Below are 18712 nucleotides of genomic sequence, written 5' to 3'. Positions count from 1 at the left end.
TAAACATATTAAAGGCAGTTAATACACATTGCCAAATTATCCTCCAGAAATATATGTTCTCCTGAGTGTATAATCCACAGCATACATTTGCCAGAATTATTATCTCTTTGCTAATTTGATACAGAAGACACGTTACACTGATGTTTTCATTGATGGTTTAAAATTAATTTAAAAATTTGCTACTTGAATTCAATCAGATTATTTTTTTCTGATTTTGTTTGTGCTTAGTCTTTTAAAAATTGGGGTTATTAGACTGGCAAATTGGATAAAGAGTCAAGACCCATCAGTGTGCTGTATTCAGGAAACCCATCTCACGGGCAGAGACACACATAAGCTCAAAATAAAAGGATGGAGGAAGATCTACCAAGCAAATGGAAAACAAAAAAAGGCAGGGGTTGCAATCCTAGTCTCTGATAAAACAGACTTTAAACCAACAAAGATCAAAAGAGACAAAGAAGGCCATTACATAATGGTAAAGGGATCAATTCAACAAGAAGAGCTAACTATCCTAAATATATATGCACCCAATACAGGAGCACCCAGATTCATAAAGCAAGTCCTGAGTGACCTACAAAGAGACTTAGACTCCCACACATTAATAATGGGAGATTTTAACACCCCACTGTCAACATTAGACAGATCAACGAGACAGAAAGTCAACAAGGATACCCAGGAATTGAACTCAGCTCTGCACCAAGAGGACCTAATAGACATCTACAGAACTCTCCACCCCAAATCAACAGAATATACATTTTTTTCAGCACCACACCACACCTATTCCAAAATTGACCACATATTTGGAAGTAAAGCTCTCCTCAGCAAATGTAAAAGAACAGAAATTATAACAAACTATCTCTCAGACCACAGCGCAATCAAACTGGAACTCAGGATTAAGAATCTCACTCAAAAACGCTCAAGTACATGGAAACTGAACAACCTGCTCCTGAACGACTACTGGGTACATAATGAACTGAAGGCAGAAATAAAGATGTTCTTTGAAACCAACGAGAACAAAGACACAACATACCAGAATCTCTGGGACGCATTCAAAGCAGTGTGTAGAGGGAAATTTATAGCAGTAAACGCCCACAAGAGAAAGCAGGAAAGATCCAAAATTGACACCCTAACATCACAATTAAAAGAACTAGAAAAGCAAGAGCAAACACATTCAAAAGCTAGCAGAAGGCAAGAAATAACTAAAATCAGAGTAGAACTGAAGGAAATAGAGACACAAAAAACCCTTCAAAAAATTAATGAATCCAGGAGCTGGTTTTTTGAAAGGATCAACAAAATTGATAAACTGCTAGCAAGACTAATACAGAAAAAAGAGAGAAGAATCAAATAGACACAATAAAAAATGATAAAGGGGCTCTCGGCCTTAGCGCCATTTTTTTGGAAACCTCTGCGCCATGAGAGCCAAGTGGAGGAAGAAGCGAATGCGCAGGCTGAAGCGCAAAAGAAGAAAGATGAGGCAGAGGTCCAAGTAAACCGCTAGCTTGTTGCACCGTGGAGGCCACAGGAGCAGAAACATGGAATGCCAGACGCTGGGGATGCTGGTACAAGTTGTGGGACTGCATGCTACTGTCTAGAGCTTGTCTCAATGGATCTAGAACTTCATCGCCCTCTGATCGCCGATCACCTCTGAGACCCACCTTGCTCATAAACAAAATGCCCATGTTGGTCCTCTGCCCTGGACCTGTGACATTCTGGACTATTTCTGTGTTTATTTGTGGCCGAGTGTAACAACCATATAATAAATCACCTCTTCCGCTGTTTTAGCTGAAGAATTAAATCAAAAAAAAAAAAAAAAAAAATGATAAAGGGGATATCACCACCGATCCCACAGAAATACAGACTACCATCAGAGAATACTACAAACAACTCTATGCAAATAAACTAGAAAATCTAGAAGAAATGGATAAATTCCTCGACACATACACTCTCCCAAGACTAAACCAGGAGGAAGTCGAATCTCTGAATAGACCAATAACAGGATCTGAAATTGTGGCAATAATCAATAGCTTACCAACCAAAAAGAGTCCAGGACCAGATGGATTCACAGCCGAATTCTACCAGAGGTACAAGGAGGAACTGGTACCATTCCTTCTGAAACTGTTCCAATCAATAGAAAAAGAGGCAATCCTCCCTAATTCATTTTATGAGGCCAGCATCATCCTGATACCAAAGCTGGGCAGAGACACAACCAAAAAAGAGAATTTTAGACCAATATCCTTGATGAACATTGATGCAGAAATCCTCGATAAAATACTGGCAAACTGAATCCAGCAGCACATCAAAAAGCTTATCCACCATGATCAAGTGGGCTTCATCCCTGGGATGCAAGGCTGGTTCAATATACGCAAATCAATAAATATAATCCAGCATATAAACAGAACCAAAGACAAAAACCACATGATTATCTCAATAGATGCAGAAAAGGCCTTTGACAAAATTCAACAACGCTTCATGCTAAAAACTCTCAATAAATTAGGTATTGATGGGACGCATTTCAAAATAATAAGAGCTATCTATGACAAACCCACAGCCAATGTCATACTGAATGGGCAAAAACTGGAAGCATTCCCTTTGAAAACTGGCACAAGACAGGGATGCCCTCTCTCACCACTCCTATTCAACATAGTGCTGGAAGTTCTGGCCAGGGCAATTAGGCAGGAGAAGGAAATAAAGGGTATTCAATTAGGAAAAGAGGAAGTCAAATTGTCCCTGTTTGCAGATGACATGATTGTATATCTAGAAAACCCCATTGTCTCAGCCCAAAATCTCCTTAAGCTGATGAGCAACTTCAGCAAAGTCTCAGGATACAAAATCAATGTACAAAAATCACAAGCATTCCTATACATCAATAACAGACAAACAGAGAGCCAAATCATGAGTGAACTCCCATTCACAATTGCTTCAAAGAGAATAAAATACCTAGGAATCCAACTTACAAGGGATGTGAAGGACCTCTTCAAGGAGAACTACAAACCACTGCTCAAGGAAATAAAAGAGGATACAAACAAATGGAAGAACGTTCCATGCTCATGGGTAGGAAGAATCAATATCGTGAAAATGGCCATACTGCCCAAGGCAATTTACAGATTCAATGCCATCCCCATCAAGCTACCAATGACTTCCTTCACAGAATTGGAAAAAACTACTTTAAAGTTCATATGGAACCAAAAAAGAGCCCGCATCGCCAAGTCAATTCTAAGCCAAAAGAACAAAGCTGGAGGCATCACACTACCTGACTTCAAACTATACTACAAGGGTACAGTAACCAAAACAGCATGGTATTGGTACCAGAACAGAGATATAGATCAATGGAACAGAACAGAGCCCTCAGAAATAACGCTGCATATCTACAACTATCTGATCTTTGACAAACCTGAGAAAAACAAGCAATGGGGAAAGGATTCCTTATTTAATAAATGGTGCTGGGAAAACTGGCTAGCCATATGTAGAAAGCTGAAACTGGATCCCTTCCTTACACCTTATACAAAAATCAATTCAAGATGGATTAAAGACTTAAACGTTAGACCTAAAACCATAAAAACCCTAGAAGAAAACCTAGGCATTACCATTCAGGACATAGGCATGGGCAAGGACTTCATGTCTAAAACACCAAAAGCAATGGCAACAAAAGCCAAAATTGACAAATGGGATCTAATTAAACTAAAGAGCTTCTGCACAGCAAAAGAAACTACCATCAGAGTGAACAGGCAACCTACAAAATGGGAGAAAATTTTTGCAACCTACTCATCTGAGAAAAGGCTAATATCCAGAATCTACAATGAACTCCAACAAATTTACAAGAAAAAAACAAACAACCCCATCAAAAAGTGGGCGAAGGACATGAACAGACACTTCTCAAAAGAAGACATTTATGCAGCCAAAAAACACATGAAAAAATGCTCACCATCACTGGCCATCAGAGAAATGCAAGTCAAAACCACAATGAGATACCATCTCACACCAGTTAGAATGGCAATCATTAAAAAGTCAGGAAACAACAGGTGCTGGAGAGGATGTGGAGAAATAGGAACACTTTTACACTGTTGGTGGGACTGTAAACTAGTTCAACCATTGTGGAAGTCAGTGTGGTGATTCCTCAGGGATCTAGAACTACAAATACTATTTGACCCAGCCATCCCATTACTGGGTATAGGAATATAAATCATGCTGCTATAAAGACACATGCACACGTATGTTTATTGCGGCATTATTCACAATAGCAAAGACTTGGAACCAACCCAAATGTCCAACAATGATAGACTGGATTAAGAAAATGTGGCACATATACACCATGGAATACTATGCAGCCATAAAAAATGATGAGTTCATGTCCTTTGTAGGGACATGGATGAATTTGGAAATCATCATTCTCAGTAAACTACTGCAAGAACAAAAAACCAAACACCGCATATTCTCACTCATAGGTGGGAATTGAACAATGAGATCACATGGACACAGGAAGGGGAACATCATACTCTGGGGCCTGTTGTGGGGTGGGGGGAGGGGGGAGGGATAGCACTGGGAGATATACCTAATGCTAAATGACGAGTCAGTGGGTGCAGCACACCAGCATGGCACATGTATACATATGTAACTAAACTGCACATTGTGCCCATGTACCCTAAAACTTAAAGTATAATAATAATAATAAAAATAAAAATAAAATAAATAAAAATTGGGGTTATTTATACCACAATCTGATTTAAGTTAAAAAAGAAAATAATTCTATTTATATAGCATCATTTTGGCTATGGCTTTTGTTGATACAGCTAAGGCTCTTGTTGACTTTTTAACAAAATTCAGTTCAATTTTCAGGTATACACTGCACAAATAAAGTGGAAAAATGATTATTACCTAGTGATTGTAAGCTATTTAAACCCATTCTTGCAAAAATTTCATTACGAATTTTCTATTAAAGTATATTTTTTATAAAACTATCTTTAAGAGTAAATTTATTGATCAGATAATCACAAACTTTGAATAATTTGCTATTACATCCTAAAATAACAGGTACAAGAGGACCTTAGAGTCTTCTTGAAATTTCCTTTCTCTGTCAGCCTTTATGCTGATTTTAATTATCCAAGGTCAAGATCTTCTTTATGGATGGGACAACTATGAGAAAAGTATTTATTGAAAGTGGCAAGTTGTCCCACTCTGGAAAATCTACAATTGTCATTTGATCCAAGTGCATTGACGGGACGACTCTTATTTTTATAAGGAAAGAAGCTGTTTTCAATTTAATAGTCAAGTTGTTAGTTCTTTCTCAGGTGACAAAAATCATAACATAATTTGACTCCTAAAAATTCCACATGAATTAAAGAATAAAGCATATAAAAAGGAAATAATAACAAAATATAACAAAATAAGAAAACATAGGCATCTGTATGATTTTGTGGAGATACGCGTACTTCTAGATATAAAAAAGGAAGAAATCACAAAAGAAAATGTTGCTACATTTGAATACCTAAAGATGACAAGCTTCTGCCAGAAAAGCTATCAGAAATAAATTTAAAAGACTACAAAAAAGTATTTGTAAGATATATGATAAACATACACAAAGGCTTATGAAGATTGCTAACGAATCAATAAAAAATGGAACTTCAATAAGATGGCTAAAGTGTGCCAGTGAAAAATTCTCACACCCTGACATGAGAAGGAAAAATGCAAATAGCTAGTAGATATATATGAAAAATCACTCAATGTCACTAATGATAAAAATACATTTTAAAAATAATAGCATTTTTCTCTTCTACAAAAATGATAAATATCTGAAGTATTATAATCTAGGGTGATGTGAAATAAATACTCATAAACTGCTGGTAACAATTGCTACAAATTTTTTGGAAGGAATTTGTACACTATTCGTCAAAAACTTTAAAAATACACATACCATGTGATCCAATGTTTTCACTTCTAGGAAGTTATCATAAAATATTTAAAGATGCACACAGATTATGTTCCAAGGGCATTCTTTCCAGAATTATTAATAACACTGAATCCTTAAACAATGCCAAATATCTAATAGTAAATTACATGTATCTAAAGAGTAGAAAATATTTTACAATTATTAAAGTTGTGTTGTTGGAGACTTTAATGACTTGAGAAAATATTTATGTTATTAAGAAAATAAAAGCAGGTTACAAATTATTATTCCAGTTTTGCAGTACACACAGAGTTAAAAAAAAAACAACAAGGAAATTCCTCAACATGTTAATACCATTAACAATGTTATCTCTGGGTGGTAGGATCTCTAGTTATTTTTATATTCTTCCTGATACTTTTCAATATTTTCCAAAATGTTTACAAAGAACATATATTGTTATTATAATCAGAATATAGGTGTGATACACAAACCTATATGTGTATACATACACACAAACACACATATACAGAGACTTTCATGTGGAAATTTTGTTAAAAGGACATTAGAGATAATGCCACAAACAAATGTGCCACAGGCCAACTTATAATGAGTGGGCCACGTGGATTTGTCCAGATATTCAATAATCAGAAATTTGGATGCTTCTTTTGAAAAACACAATAACTCACCACAATAACTTACAGAATCTGAGATCAAGAAGGGATCTTGAGATCCTTGCCACTGAGGAAGGCCTTATGTCCATCTTGTTCACCATCACCTAGTTCAGTATGTTTTTGAATGAAAGAAAAAACGAAGAGCACCTCAATCATTGCACAGATGGAGAAACTGTTTCCTCCAGAAAACACAGGGCTTAATGCCCAATGTTACACATCTCCACAAAATAACACCAATAGCAGCAATAATTACGGCTACTACTACCAACACATGTCACCTAGTGTGTGCCAGGCACTCTTCCAAGTGCTTTATGTACATCAACTTACTTAATCCTCATAATAATCCTACATGGTGGGTATTATTTTCATTAAATAGGTGAGAAAACTGAGTCACACACCACGTCTACACCTCAGTCCTCTTTCTTCCCCGCCATTTCATGCACACCCTAATCACCTAGAAATTCGATCTGACGCTAGCCAGCATGGATCCTTACAAGGGATGTTCCGAGGGCACATCTGCGTGTTTGTGTGCAATGAGGAAAGTGGCGAGCTTTTTAAAGACCCACCGCCAGAAAACAATGTCCTGATGTCCTGTATTTACTCTGGCTTCATCCCGGGAGCGCCCCTCCCAGTGGGCCACGGGGACCTGAGACAGGCTACTCCACGGGGTCCCCAGCCTCTCTCGCCCTCTAGCGCGAGGCGAGCGCCGCGCAGCCCCTGGGGACCCGCCGGGCTGGGCCGCAGCCCCCGCCCGCGCCACCTGCTCCCCAGCTCCAGCGTCCCCGCCCCGCGTCCCGCCCCCGCGCCGCGCCCGCGCCCCGCGGTCCCTCCCTCCGGCGTGACGGGAGCATCGGCGCTGGCTGCCCGGGCCGCGAGCGCAGCAGAGCTGTCAGCGGGCGGACGGGCGGCGGGTGACGGAGCGGCGAGCCGAGCGCACAGCAGTCGCGGCCCGGGAGCCGGAGCTGCCGCCGCACCCCGGGAAGGCTGCCTTGCCGCCGGCCCGCCGACCGCGGCCGGACGAAGATGCTGTTCCGCGCCCGGGGGCCGGTACGGGGCAGGGGCTGGGGGCGGCCGGCGGAGGCTCCCCGCCGCGGGCGCTCGCCGCCCTGGAGCCCCGCCTGGATTTGCTGCTGGGCGCTCGCCGGCTGCCAGGCGGCCTGGGCTGGGGACCTGCCCTCCTCCTCCAGCCGCCCGCTTCCTCCTTGCCAGGAGGTGAGCAGCACCTGGTCCTCTACCTGGAGTTTGCTGGGGGAGGGCGCGGAAGATGAAGGCTGAGAGCGGTTCCTGTTTATTTCTGTTTGCCATCCCCTTTTCCTTTGCTTGGAGAACAGGGGCTTTCGTTTGCTTCGAGGGGTGAAGTTGCCCGCCCTGGTAGCTGGCCCGGAGAGGGTGTGTGGCTTCGCTGTCTCTCGGGGGATGCTTTTCTGTCCGCGCTTGTGTCTTTTGGGGGCTCTGTAGGACTTTGCGGCGTCCTTTCTGGACAGCCAGGTTTGAGGACCTGGGGTCGAGGGAAAGATTTCAGGAAGGGGAGGAGACTGGGGAAGCCCCACCAGTGGGATTTGAAGAACCATCTCATCACAGCTTTTCCAGAGAGCCAGACACAGACACCAGAGGATTTCCCGCTCCTCCTCCCCCTGTCTCCACTCCCCTGTCTCTGCAAACGCCTTCGTCCCACTCCCCTGCCCTCAGCTTCCTGATTAAGGCCCTGTGGGTTTGCTAAGCCAATGTATGGTGTCACTTAGCATCCTTCTGACAAAATGTGGATTTGAATTTGGGGGGAAAAAAAAAAGGAGTATGTACTTGGTAGAGAAGAGGCAGGTTGATGATGGAGAAAATTAGAAAAGACAGTGAATATGCTTCTTTTGGGAGGTGCTTTATCACCTGGCTGAAGTATTGCCGCGGTGTATTTTATAGCTTGTAATTATTGTTGTACAGCCAAAAAGGATAAACTATGGGTGATGAGATTTTTATCTGGCTTTTAGAAGAACGAGACAGTGTGCCAAAAATTTACAGGGGGTGTCATTGGTTCTTGTATTGGGTGTTTATCTTTCCATTTAGTGTTCCAGAAAGTGCATCCTCTTAATGAAAATCAATGAGGGGAAGGAAGCAACATTTCTGACCTACTTTGATTGTGTTGGGAGGATATATGGAATAGATACTGTTTTTAGGAAGATTGTTAGGAATCAGGGCGATGGGTCGTTTTAATTAATGTAGCAAAAATAGGTTAGCCAATAGCCCCTCTGGGAAGAAAGGCCAGACCCTCTTGTTTGTGTATGTTGCTCTAACTTCTGAATTTTACCGAGACTTGAATTACAGAGTATCTGTGTTCTAGACATCATCCATCATCTATGGATTTTCGTCTTTCTCTCCTACAGTACAGGTCCCAGGACAGACTGAAATGAAAGAGAATCGGATCAAAGGCTTGTGTGCGAACACACAGCAATGTTGTAATTGGGGAAATCAGGGCAAGAGCTCAACAAACAGCTGTGTTTAATTTTAGGGCTTTTTAGTATAATGAGCTTAATCTATATTCTACAACTTTACATATCACCTGGGAATAATCCATTATTCCAGGTTTCCACAGAAAGCTGCTTCTTGGACATCTCAGATTGAACAGTTGTGACAAGATAAACTTTATCCTCCAGCCCCCAACTTCTAATATGCAGAATGTATTTTTCTAAACTGAAAAATAAGCTTCTGATAACATCGATTCTTAGTAATGAAAATCTGCTTGAAGTAGGCGAAGGTCAGGGTCAATAGAAGTGATGCCTTTGGTCTCTACAACTAGACTAATCTTTTAGATGAACACATGTCCTACACATGTAGACCTAGAAAGAAGAGTCTGCAACCTAAAACAAAGATTGAAAGGAGGGGCAGAGAGATGACAGAAGGTTCAGGAAGGCTGGGTTCACTTGATCACAGGTCCTTATTGCATTGGCTTTAGAAATTGCATGTGACTCATCCTTTGAGATCTGAAATTTACATTTTCCTTCTGAAAAATGAGAATAAATAAAATATATAGGAGGACGCTATTGAGCCTGCCTTTGGCTGTATGTTTTTATAAATGTTAATGCACAGATCCATTTATGTTCTTCCTGATGACTGACAAGTAAGAGGACCTAATGGGAGTTAGAAGTTCTTGGAAGTAGAAGAGGCCTAGTGACCTCCCAGGGGTTGAATCTGTTTGATATCTGGTCTAACCAGTGGAGCTAATTTACAGAATTGGTCATTGTTTTTCTCTGACATTGTTTTTAAGAGGAAAGTGGGGAGGGCAAGTTATTTTCAGACTTTGAAGGTAAAGGAATGTTTGTGCTGGGAGTGGGGAAAGGGTATCCTCTTGAGCTCAGCCCTTTCCTCTGAATACAGTTATAGGATTGTGGGCTAAACGCCTGTGAATAAAGACACAGTTAAAGTAACTACTCTATGTTCACTCCTGCTCGTTTATCATTTTCCACTTTTTGTTAACATTAAAAGAGGCAAATGCCACAAAGGACAGACTATGCAGTGGGGAACAGAGTGAGGGCAGTTAAAGTGAGGAATTTTCAGGCTGAGAGCTAAAACCAACTCTCAATGTGAGAGAATGTTGAGGAGTATAGAAAAAGCTATAGGCCATTTTGAACCTCATTTTCCCCCAGTAGTTTGTGTCACCCTCATTTATTAATATTTTTATAGAAGTAGTCATGTTTAACAAAGTTACATAAACTCTGATTTTCCTGCCTGGTTTTAGAGGAAAGCAACTAAAGGAAGACAAATGCAGAGAACTGGCCTGGGAGTCATCCAGTTATAATTGCCTGAGTTCAGAAAAAAGGCCCTTCAAAAACTAGGTTATGGGTAAAAGTTACATTTAGATTTTTGCAGAGGAATGGACTCTGGGGTGAAACTCATAAAATACAGATTCCTTTGTCAAAGTCTTTGGATTATGGAGTCGAAAGGGGGAGAAAAATTATTGTGTTGGAATGTTCAGCTGGTGATCAGATCAGCAGTGTGGAAGCACACGCACAAACAGGAAGCGATCGTTTGGGAGACAGAAATAAAAGGAAAGTCAAAGTGCTGGCAGATGAAGCACAAGAATAGGATGTGACTTTGGAAAATGGTATTCAAAGGAAATAAATGAGGCCTGGACATCAGAAAGTATAGAATTCCTCAGGTTTTTGTATGGGGTAAACTTATAAAAGGTAAATCTTCTTTGGGTTTCTTGGCCTGTGTTTCACTTATAAAATGTTATTAATAAAACATGACCAATTATTTGTATTATGAGGATGAAATGAGATTGATATAAGATAAAGGAGAAATATAAATGTGAGGGCTGATTATTGCTAGATTAGTAGAGCTAGATCCTGATATTTTGGGAAGAGTCTATAGTGAGACTCCAGAGGTTCCTAGGATAGGCCCATCCAAGACTTGGCATGACATTTTTGACTCAGTGAATAATAGGACTTAATGGGGCTGCCAGAGCAAAAAAATATAAAGGCCAACAGATAATTCAGAGTTGCAGTAAGGTATCAGAAGATAGAAGAGTACATGAGAGTAAAAAGAACAGAACTAATTGGATTATGTCTGTATTATTTACATTTGGTAAATTAAATCACAAAATAGCTGATTCTTAGTTCACTGCTGTAAAATCTTGCATAATGCAATTCTGCTGTTCTCCCTGACTACTGAATGATGAGTTTTGCTAACAGTTTTTGTTCCACATTCAGTTTATACCATGTGCTAGACAAAATGTCAGATATGAAATTAGTAATTTAAAGAATATAATTTAATTGGATAAGGATGAGACAGATATGTAAACAAACATTGAAATTAAGTGATTTGAAGCCATGAAAGAAGCAATGGGCCATCATATCTACTGAGGGGGGCGGGATCAGAAAAGGCCCTATGGAGGAAGTGAATGAGACTTAATTGATAAGTAGGAATTTGCCAAGCAGACAAGGGTCAGATGTGAGTGTAGGCTAGTTTGGGGGAAAGACATTTCAGGTGAAGAGCACAGATTGAAAAAGGGCAGAAACATGAAACAGCATTGTATTGTAATTGGTTCTAACTGAAGTACAGCATGCAATGAGAAGCTTAATGAGAGATGAATCTGACAGGCAGGCAGGAGCCTATCATAAGGGACCTTATATCACACTAAGAAGCTGGTCTTCATTTGGTAGGCAATAGGATGCAGTAGTAGGACTTCAAAAAGAGGAGTAGTGTGCTTTAGATAGAATTGGCAGTGAGTGGATGCAGAGGGTGAGAGAATGAAATGTTCTAACTTGATTAGAGGATGGTGCTTCTTAACCTCCCTGAGAAGAAATGTGAAGAAGATGGGATAACGAGCTTGTTCTGTCTGGAAGGAGTGACTTTATGTAGAGCTGTTGAGTAGGCAGTTAGGTATTATTAGGCCCTGTTCCTCAGGGGCATGGTGTGGGCTGGTGTGGTGACCTGGGAATAACTTGAATGAAAGACATTGTTGAAATTACTGGATTGGTTGAGATCATGCAGGGAGTGAGAACAAAGTGCTGAAGATAGGACTTGGGTTTTACCTACGTGAAAGGGGACAGAAACCGAGGAGTTCACAAAGGAGACATGTAGCAATGGCTGGTAAAGAAGAAATATGAGTGTGGAGTTGTGGGAAAAAGAAAAGCCTTTGAAGAAGATAGGGCTCATTGTGTGTCAGTTGCCCGATGAAATCCAAATAAGATGATGACTGAAGAGAGAAGATTGAATTCTGTGATGAGGTCACTGGTGCTCAGCACCAGAGTGTTTCCTATGGGATGGTGGAGATGGGTTGAGTGTTAACTGGGAGGTGAGATGGTGGTGATGGAGTAGAATTGTGTTATAGAGCCTTCCTAGATTTGGTAAGCTACTGGGTCTTCAAAATCCATATAAACCACAAGACCTGTAATGGTCATGTTTTTTGTTTCAGAACTTGATGGGCACAGCTGAGAAACATCCTTTCTGTAGGAAGTCCCTGAAGGCCATGGGCTATGGGTGAAGCTGTCAAAGGTTCTACAGTCACACTGTTATTGAAGGAGTTAGGACTCAGCCTCTGTTTTCAAGCAGTTAACGTAACTAATCTTTCCTGTTAATGCCTGTGGAGGTGAATTTTCCATTTCCAGTTCTTATGCTTAGAATCATTTCTCATGTTTTAGGCAAATGCGAGCAAGTATTCACACCATCAATATTTACAATGTAAAACCAAGAGTTGACAGATCTGTGAAGTGTCATATTTTAGCACAAGGGATGGAAATAGCAGAGCATAGTATAGAGTGGCACGTTTTCCTATCATAGTGTCTTCTTCAGCAGAGTCTTGCATCTTATAATAATTCTTTATTGTCAGAAAACACTAGCCACATTTTGGTTGCTTTTCTTTTCTCTTTAAGAAACCACAGATTATTCTCTTTCCTTTTTGCCTTTCATCATGTGTGTTCTATGTAGTATTTCAATATTCAATATGTATATATACATATATTTATCATGTACTTATATAGCAGGTATTGACAATGAATGGATGAACAAAACATAGGCCCCTGCTCCATGGAGCTTTGTAATCTCAGGGGAGTAGGTTTAAAACAAAACCACACATCATGCAATTACATTTGCCATAAGTACTGTGACGGAAAATTTCCGTGTGCAGTGAGAATGAATAGCCATCCTAGTTAGGGGCTGGGAGCAGGTGGATTACCAGGAAAAGATGTTTAAGGTAAGATCTAAAGGATGAGTAGGAGTTACCTGGATGCAGGTTGTGGGTGATGGTGAGAGAACATCTCTCACAGAGGAAGCCTCCTGACCTAGATCCATCCCTATATCCTATCCTTTCCTGGACTAGTAAAAACAAAGGATCTTTTCTCTTCTCTGAATTCTAGTCACAGCCTATTGTTTACTCTCTGACACATATATGCTGTCCCACAAGTGTTTTGCACGCACAGCCCCCCACCCCATATAGATGAATGAGTTGTGCTCTCTCCAAGGGCACCCAGCTAAAGGGGTAAGAAGAAGAATCCATCCATTTCTCAGCATGCTTAGCTATATGTCCTGGCACAGGTCTGCATTTACCTGGAAAAAGGGATACCTTTTTCTAGTTCATATGCCCAGAGGGGGTCACTATTTTCTAAATCACACAAAGGCACTATTTGTTTTACCAGAGGCTTTGAATTCACAAATGTTATCTCTCCCCTAGTACATGATATGTTCATTGAGGGCAAGGATTGTATCATCTTATTAGCAAACAGTACTATCTTTTCATTTAAGGCATTTTGGGGGTTTTAAAAATGAGTAAGACATATATCCTTTTCTTTGGGAGCACTAATCACTGACTTAAAAATATAGTAAGTGAATAGTTTCTGCTTTTTCAGTTATAAACAGGAATTGATCTTTATGGTACATTTAATTCTAATCAACATATCCTCTTGGTTGTGCCAGATTTAAGACCCTGAAATAAACCCTAGTGGTCAGTTTGGGCGAGGTGGCCCACACCTGTAATCCCAACACTTTGGAAGGCTGAGGTAGGTAAATCGCTTGAGCCAAGCAGTTTAAGACCATCCTGGGCAACATAGCAAGACCCTGTCTCTACAAAAAAATAAAAAAATTAGCTGGGCATGGTGGCATGGGCCTTTAGTCCCAGCTACTTGGGATGCTGAGGTGGGAGAATTGATTGAACCTGGGAGGTTGAGGCTGCAGGGAGCTGTGATTGTGCCACTGCACTCCAGTGTGGGTGACAGAGCAAGACCCTGTCTCAAACAAAACAAAACAAAACAAAACAAACCCTGTGATCAGAATATACTGAAGTTGATTCTCAACTCAGTTTACAACTTGAGTTGAAAGTACATTTATTACCCTTATTCAAAATGTTGCTTTTATAAGCTCTTTTCTCTAGGTTAGTAGTACACAAAGTGAGCTCCTAGGACCAGCAGTGTCAACATTAGTTAGGAAGTTGTTAGAAATATAAGTGCTTGGTTCCTGTGCACAACCTACTAAAATGGAAACCCTGGGATTGAAGCCCAGCAAGAACCATTGCACTCAGTATAAAGAAAGGAATTGATATGGTTTGCCTGCGTTCCCACCCAAATCTCATCTTGAATTCCCATGTGTTGTGGGAGGGACCTGGTGGGAGTTAATTGAATCATGGGGGCAGTTATTTCACATGCTGTTCTCATGATAGTGAATAAGTTTCTTGAGATCCAATGGTTTCATAAGGGGGAGTTTCCCTGCACAATCTCTCTTCTCTTGTCTGCCGCCACGTGAGATGTGCCTTTCACCTTCCACAATGATTGTGAGGCCTCCCTAGCCACTGAAACTATAGGTCCATTAAATCCCTTTCTTTTGTAAATTGCCCAGCCTTGGGTATGTCTTTATCAGCAGTGTGAAAACGGACCGATACAGGAATACAGTTTAGTTGCCTGAAATCCAGGGACCCATTTCATTGCTAAAATTCCCTAAACTGTCACCCTAGCTTACTTCCTGCTTCTGCAGGGTGTCTTAGAAACTCCTTAAATAATCACATCAAATGGACCATGAGATTCTCTCATTACCATGAAGTACACCAGCAAGCATTTCTTAATTATCTTTTATATGTCAGGAATTATGCAAGATGCTGGTGATAAAACAGGATTCAGAGAATATTGTCATCATTCTCCAGGAGATCATAGCCTGATAGAAGACACAAATATGGAAATTAATAAAGCACCTCTTTCTGAGATTGACATTAAAATAGAAAAACATGGTAATATTAAGAGAGTATGGTTAGCCTTCTTGGTAAATGTTTTCCAATGTTTGCTACTTATGGGGGAGTGATGTTTACATTTTGGTCCAGCTGCAAAGTAGTGTCTTGTTATAGTACAAGCAGTATTGAAGGTATTTAAGAATCTAATGCAAATGTGAGCCCTGCCACTGGTTTATGTGACCTTCAACAAATTAACCCCTTTAAATCTTTTCTTGTCTGAAAATGGACAGAGTAAAACCTGTCTTATCTATGTTAGAATTGCTGTGAGATCAAGCTAATGCATTTGAAAGCACTTTGTAAATTCTAATGCAGTCGCCAATATCAGTTATTATTCTCATGTAGTGAAGAATAGTGTTTCTCAGGAGGTGCATTGAAGTATGAAAGATCTGGGATATGGGTAGGTAAATTTGTTTACTTACAAAAATATTTTATAGGAGTACTTTTTCTAACTATAAAAGTTATACATTGTGAAACATTGTACCCAGTTGATTATTCTGTCATCACTGAAATTTACTTGGCTTCGAGCACCCCAAACTCTCCTGGTTTTTCTCTTAATCCATTGTAATCTCTCTCAGTTTTTGCCAGTTTCTCCTGACATCTTGACATTGCCATGTTCCAGCGATTTATTCTTGGCCCTCCTGTCTTTTCTGTCATCCTTACACTCCTAGTGATGTCGGGAGTCTCTTGGCTTTAAATATCACCTACATGTGGATAGCTCCCAAATTAACACTTCCTTTGTGGACCATCCCCTGGAATCCTATCAAGCATAGCCTTGGTGTCACCACTTGTATAAGTACCTTAAATCTGACAGCTACCAAACTGAACTCCTGACATTTTCCCCAAACCTACTCCTTGTATAGTTTTCTCCATTTCATTGAATGGCAACTCCTTTCTTCTAGTTGCTCATATCTAGAACTCTGCAATCTCCACTGATGTCTTTTTTCCTACATCCTACATCCATCCTATCAGCAAATCGTCTTCCCAATAGCTGAATCAGAACTTCTCACTTCTCCTGTAATTTCTGGGCCATACCACCATTGTATCTTGCCTGGACTATCACTGTAACTTTCCATCTTGATGTCACAGTGCAGCTCAGAGATAGCATTAAAATATAAATTTAAAACTGTTATTCTTTTGTTCAACACCCTTCTAAGGTTTCATTAATACAAGACTGTATTAGGCCGTTCTCGCATTGCTGTAAAAAAAGTACCTGAGGTTGGGTACTTTATAAAGAAAAGATGTTTAATTGACTCATGGTTCTGGAGGCTTTATAGGAAGCACAGTGCTGGCAGATCCTGGGCCTCTAGGGAGGCCTCAAGAAGCTTACAGTCATGGTGGAAGGCAAAGGGGGAGCAGGGACATCACATGGTAAAAGCAGGAGCAAGAGTGAGTGGAGGGGCAGGTACCACATATTTTTAGATGACCAGATCTCGATCTCCTGAGAACTCATTATTGCAAAGATAGCACCAAGCCATGAGCAATCCGCCCCCATGATCCAGACACCTCCTACCAGGCCCCATCTTCAGCATTGGGGATTAAAATTCAACATGAGATTTGGGTGGTGACAAATATCCAAACTATATCAAAGGTCCAGCCTAATCTGACCTCCATGAAGCCTCTAATGTCACCTCTTATTACTCTCCCTCTTTTAGTTTATTTTGTGCTTCTATAACAGAATACCGTAGATTGGGTAAGTTATAATGAACAGTAATTTATTTGCCTCCAGGTTTAGGAGGTAGGAAAGTCCAAGATCCAGGTGAGGGCCTCCTTGCTATGTCATACCACGGCAAAAGGCCAAGGGCAAGAAAGAAAGAGAGAGAAAGAGAACAAGTGCAAGAGGGGGCCTGAACTCTATTTTATAAGGAACCTATTCCTGCAGTAATGCCATCAGCCATATATGAGGATGGAGCCCTCATGAACCAATACCTCCCATTAGGCCCCACCTCCCAACATCACCACATTTGGGATAAAGTTTCTAACATATCAACCTTCACGGACACATTCAAACCATAGAACTCCCCATTTTTCATTTTGCTTCAGCCAGTCCCAGTCTACTTGTTCTTCCTAGAATGTGTTATGCATGCTCCTTTCTCAAGGTCTCTGTACTGGATCTTTTCTGCCTGGAACTCTCTTCATTCAGGTATTTACTTGGCTTTGTCCCTCATGCACTTCAGGTTTCTACTCAATTGTCATTTTGTCAGTAAGGCTTTCCCTGGCTACCTATTTAAAATTGCAATCCCGGCCAGGCGCCTATAATCCCAGCACTTTGGGAGGCCGAGGCTGGCGGATCATGAGGTCAGGAGATTGAGAGCATCCTAGCTAACACGGTGAAACCCCGTCTCTACAAAAAAAATACAAAAAATTAGCCAGGCATGGTGGCGGGAGCCTGTGGTTCCAGCTGCTTGGGAGGCTGAGGCAGGAGAATGGCGTGAACCCAGGAGGCGGAGTTTGCAGTGAGCCGAGATCAGGACACTGCACTCCAGCCTGGGCGACAGAGCGAGGCTCGGTCTCAAAAAAAATAAATAAATAAAATAAAATTTCAATCCCTTCCTCTCAATCTACATTTCATGCTTTTGTTTTTCTCTATAGCCCTTTTAGCGTCCATAATAATGTATATTTTAATTATTTATTTGGTTTGTATGACTTCACATTCCCTCAATAAATTGTAAGCTTCATATAGATAAAAAGACACTACTATATCCCTAGCACATTGAAGAGTGCCTGGCACTTAGTAGATGTTCAATAAATGCTTGTTGAATGAATGTGTAAATTTAATTTTGGGCACATAGGCTGTTTTAAATTTTCTGTTGTATAATCAAAACAGTGTTATAATCAATGTTTGTTATGATCAAAAACAATGCAAAACAGTGTCTGGATTTTTAATTAATTGAGATGATTACTTGTAGCAGAAAAGTTAGATTGAGGGACATAAACTGTATACTCTGGACAGCACTGAAAACTGTTATGATCATTACTAATTTGATGGTAAAAATGCTATTTCATTGGGACAATTGACATTTAAACATTTTTTAATTTTTAACTTTTGTGGGTACATAGTAGATATATATGTGGTACACGAGATTGTTTTGATACAGGCATGCAATGTGAAATAATCACATCATGGAGAATGAGTTATCTGTCCCCTCAAGCGTTTATCCTTTGTGTTACAATTAAGTTACACTCCTTCAGTTATTTAAAAATGTACAATTAACTTACTATTTGCTATAGTCACACTGTTGTGGTATCAAATAATAGGACTTATTTATTTTTTCTATTTTTTTGTACCAATTAATTATCCACACCTCCCTCTCCAACCCCCCCACTACCTTTCCCAGACTCTGGTAACTGTTCTTCTAATCTCTCTGTCTATGAGTTCACTTGTTTTGATTTTTAGATCAACAAATGAGAACGTGTGATGTGTGTCTTTCTGTGCCTAGCTTATTTCACTTAACACAATTA

The 18712-nt window shown here is 40.3% G+C and overlaps 2 protein-coding genes across 14 annotated transcripts in view; one reads left to right on the top strand and one right to left on the bottom strand.

The window, feature by feature from the left end:
• The window catches only part of LOC129398172 (LINE-1 retrotransposable element ORF2 protein), a 63722-nt gene extending 56470 nt beyond the window's left edge, over positions 1 to 7252 (bottom strand). For 2 of the 3 annotated variants that reach the window (XM_055114607.1, XM_055114609.1), the window contains exons 1-2: positions 7004 to 7120; positions 6578 to 6653 (exon numbers count right to left, since the gene is read on the bottom strand). The gene's annotated coding sequence lies outside the window, so the exon portion shown is untranslated. Of the gene's footprint in view, positions 1 to 6577; positions 6654 to 7003 lie in introns of all 3 variants that reach the window. The other variant, XM_055114608.1, reaches the window with a different exon arrangement.
• A 149-nt stretch (positions 7253 to 7401) lies between these two features.
• Positions 7402 to 18712, top strand: part of ELAPOR2 (endosome-lysosome associated apoptosis and autophagy regulator family member 2) — a 266632-nt gene continuing 255321 nt past the window's right edge. For 5 of the 11 annotated variants that reach the window (XM_055114603.2, XM_034964346.3, XM_034964350.3 and 2 more), the window contains exon 1: positions 7442 to 7761. In XM_055114603.2, the coding sequence (XP_054970578.1) occupies positions 7573 to 7761 (189 nt within the window). In that variant the 5' untranslated portion in view covers positions 7442 to 7572. Of the gene's footprint in view, positions 7762 to 18712 lie in introns of all 11 variants that reach the window. The other 6 variants (XM_034964353.3, XM_055114606.2, XM_034964351.3 and 3 more) reach the window with 5 other exon arrangements.

The sequence above is a fragment of the Pan paniscus genome, chromosome 6, assembly GCF_029289425.2.
Source record: "Pan paniscus chromosome 6, NHGRI_mPanPan1-v2.0_pri, whole genome shotgun sequence".
In the NCBI taxonomy this organism is placed as follows: domain Eukaryota; kingdom Metazoa; phylum Chordata; class Mammalia; order Primates; family Hominidae; genus Pan; species Pan paniscus.
The sequence above is the reverse complement of the archived record's forward strand: the minus strand, read 5'-3'. Positions and strand labels throughout refer to the sequence as shown.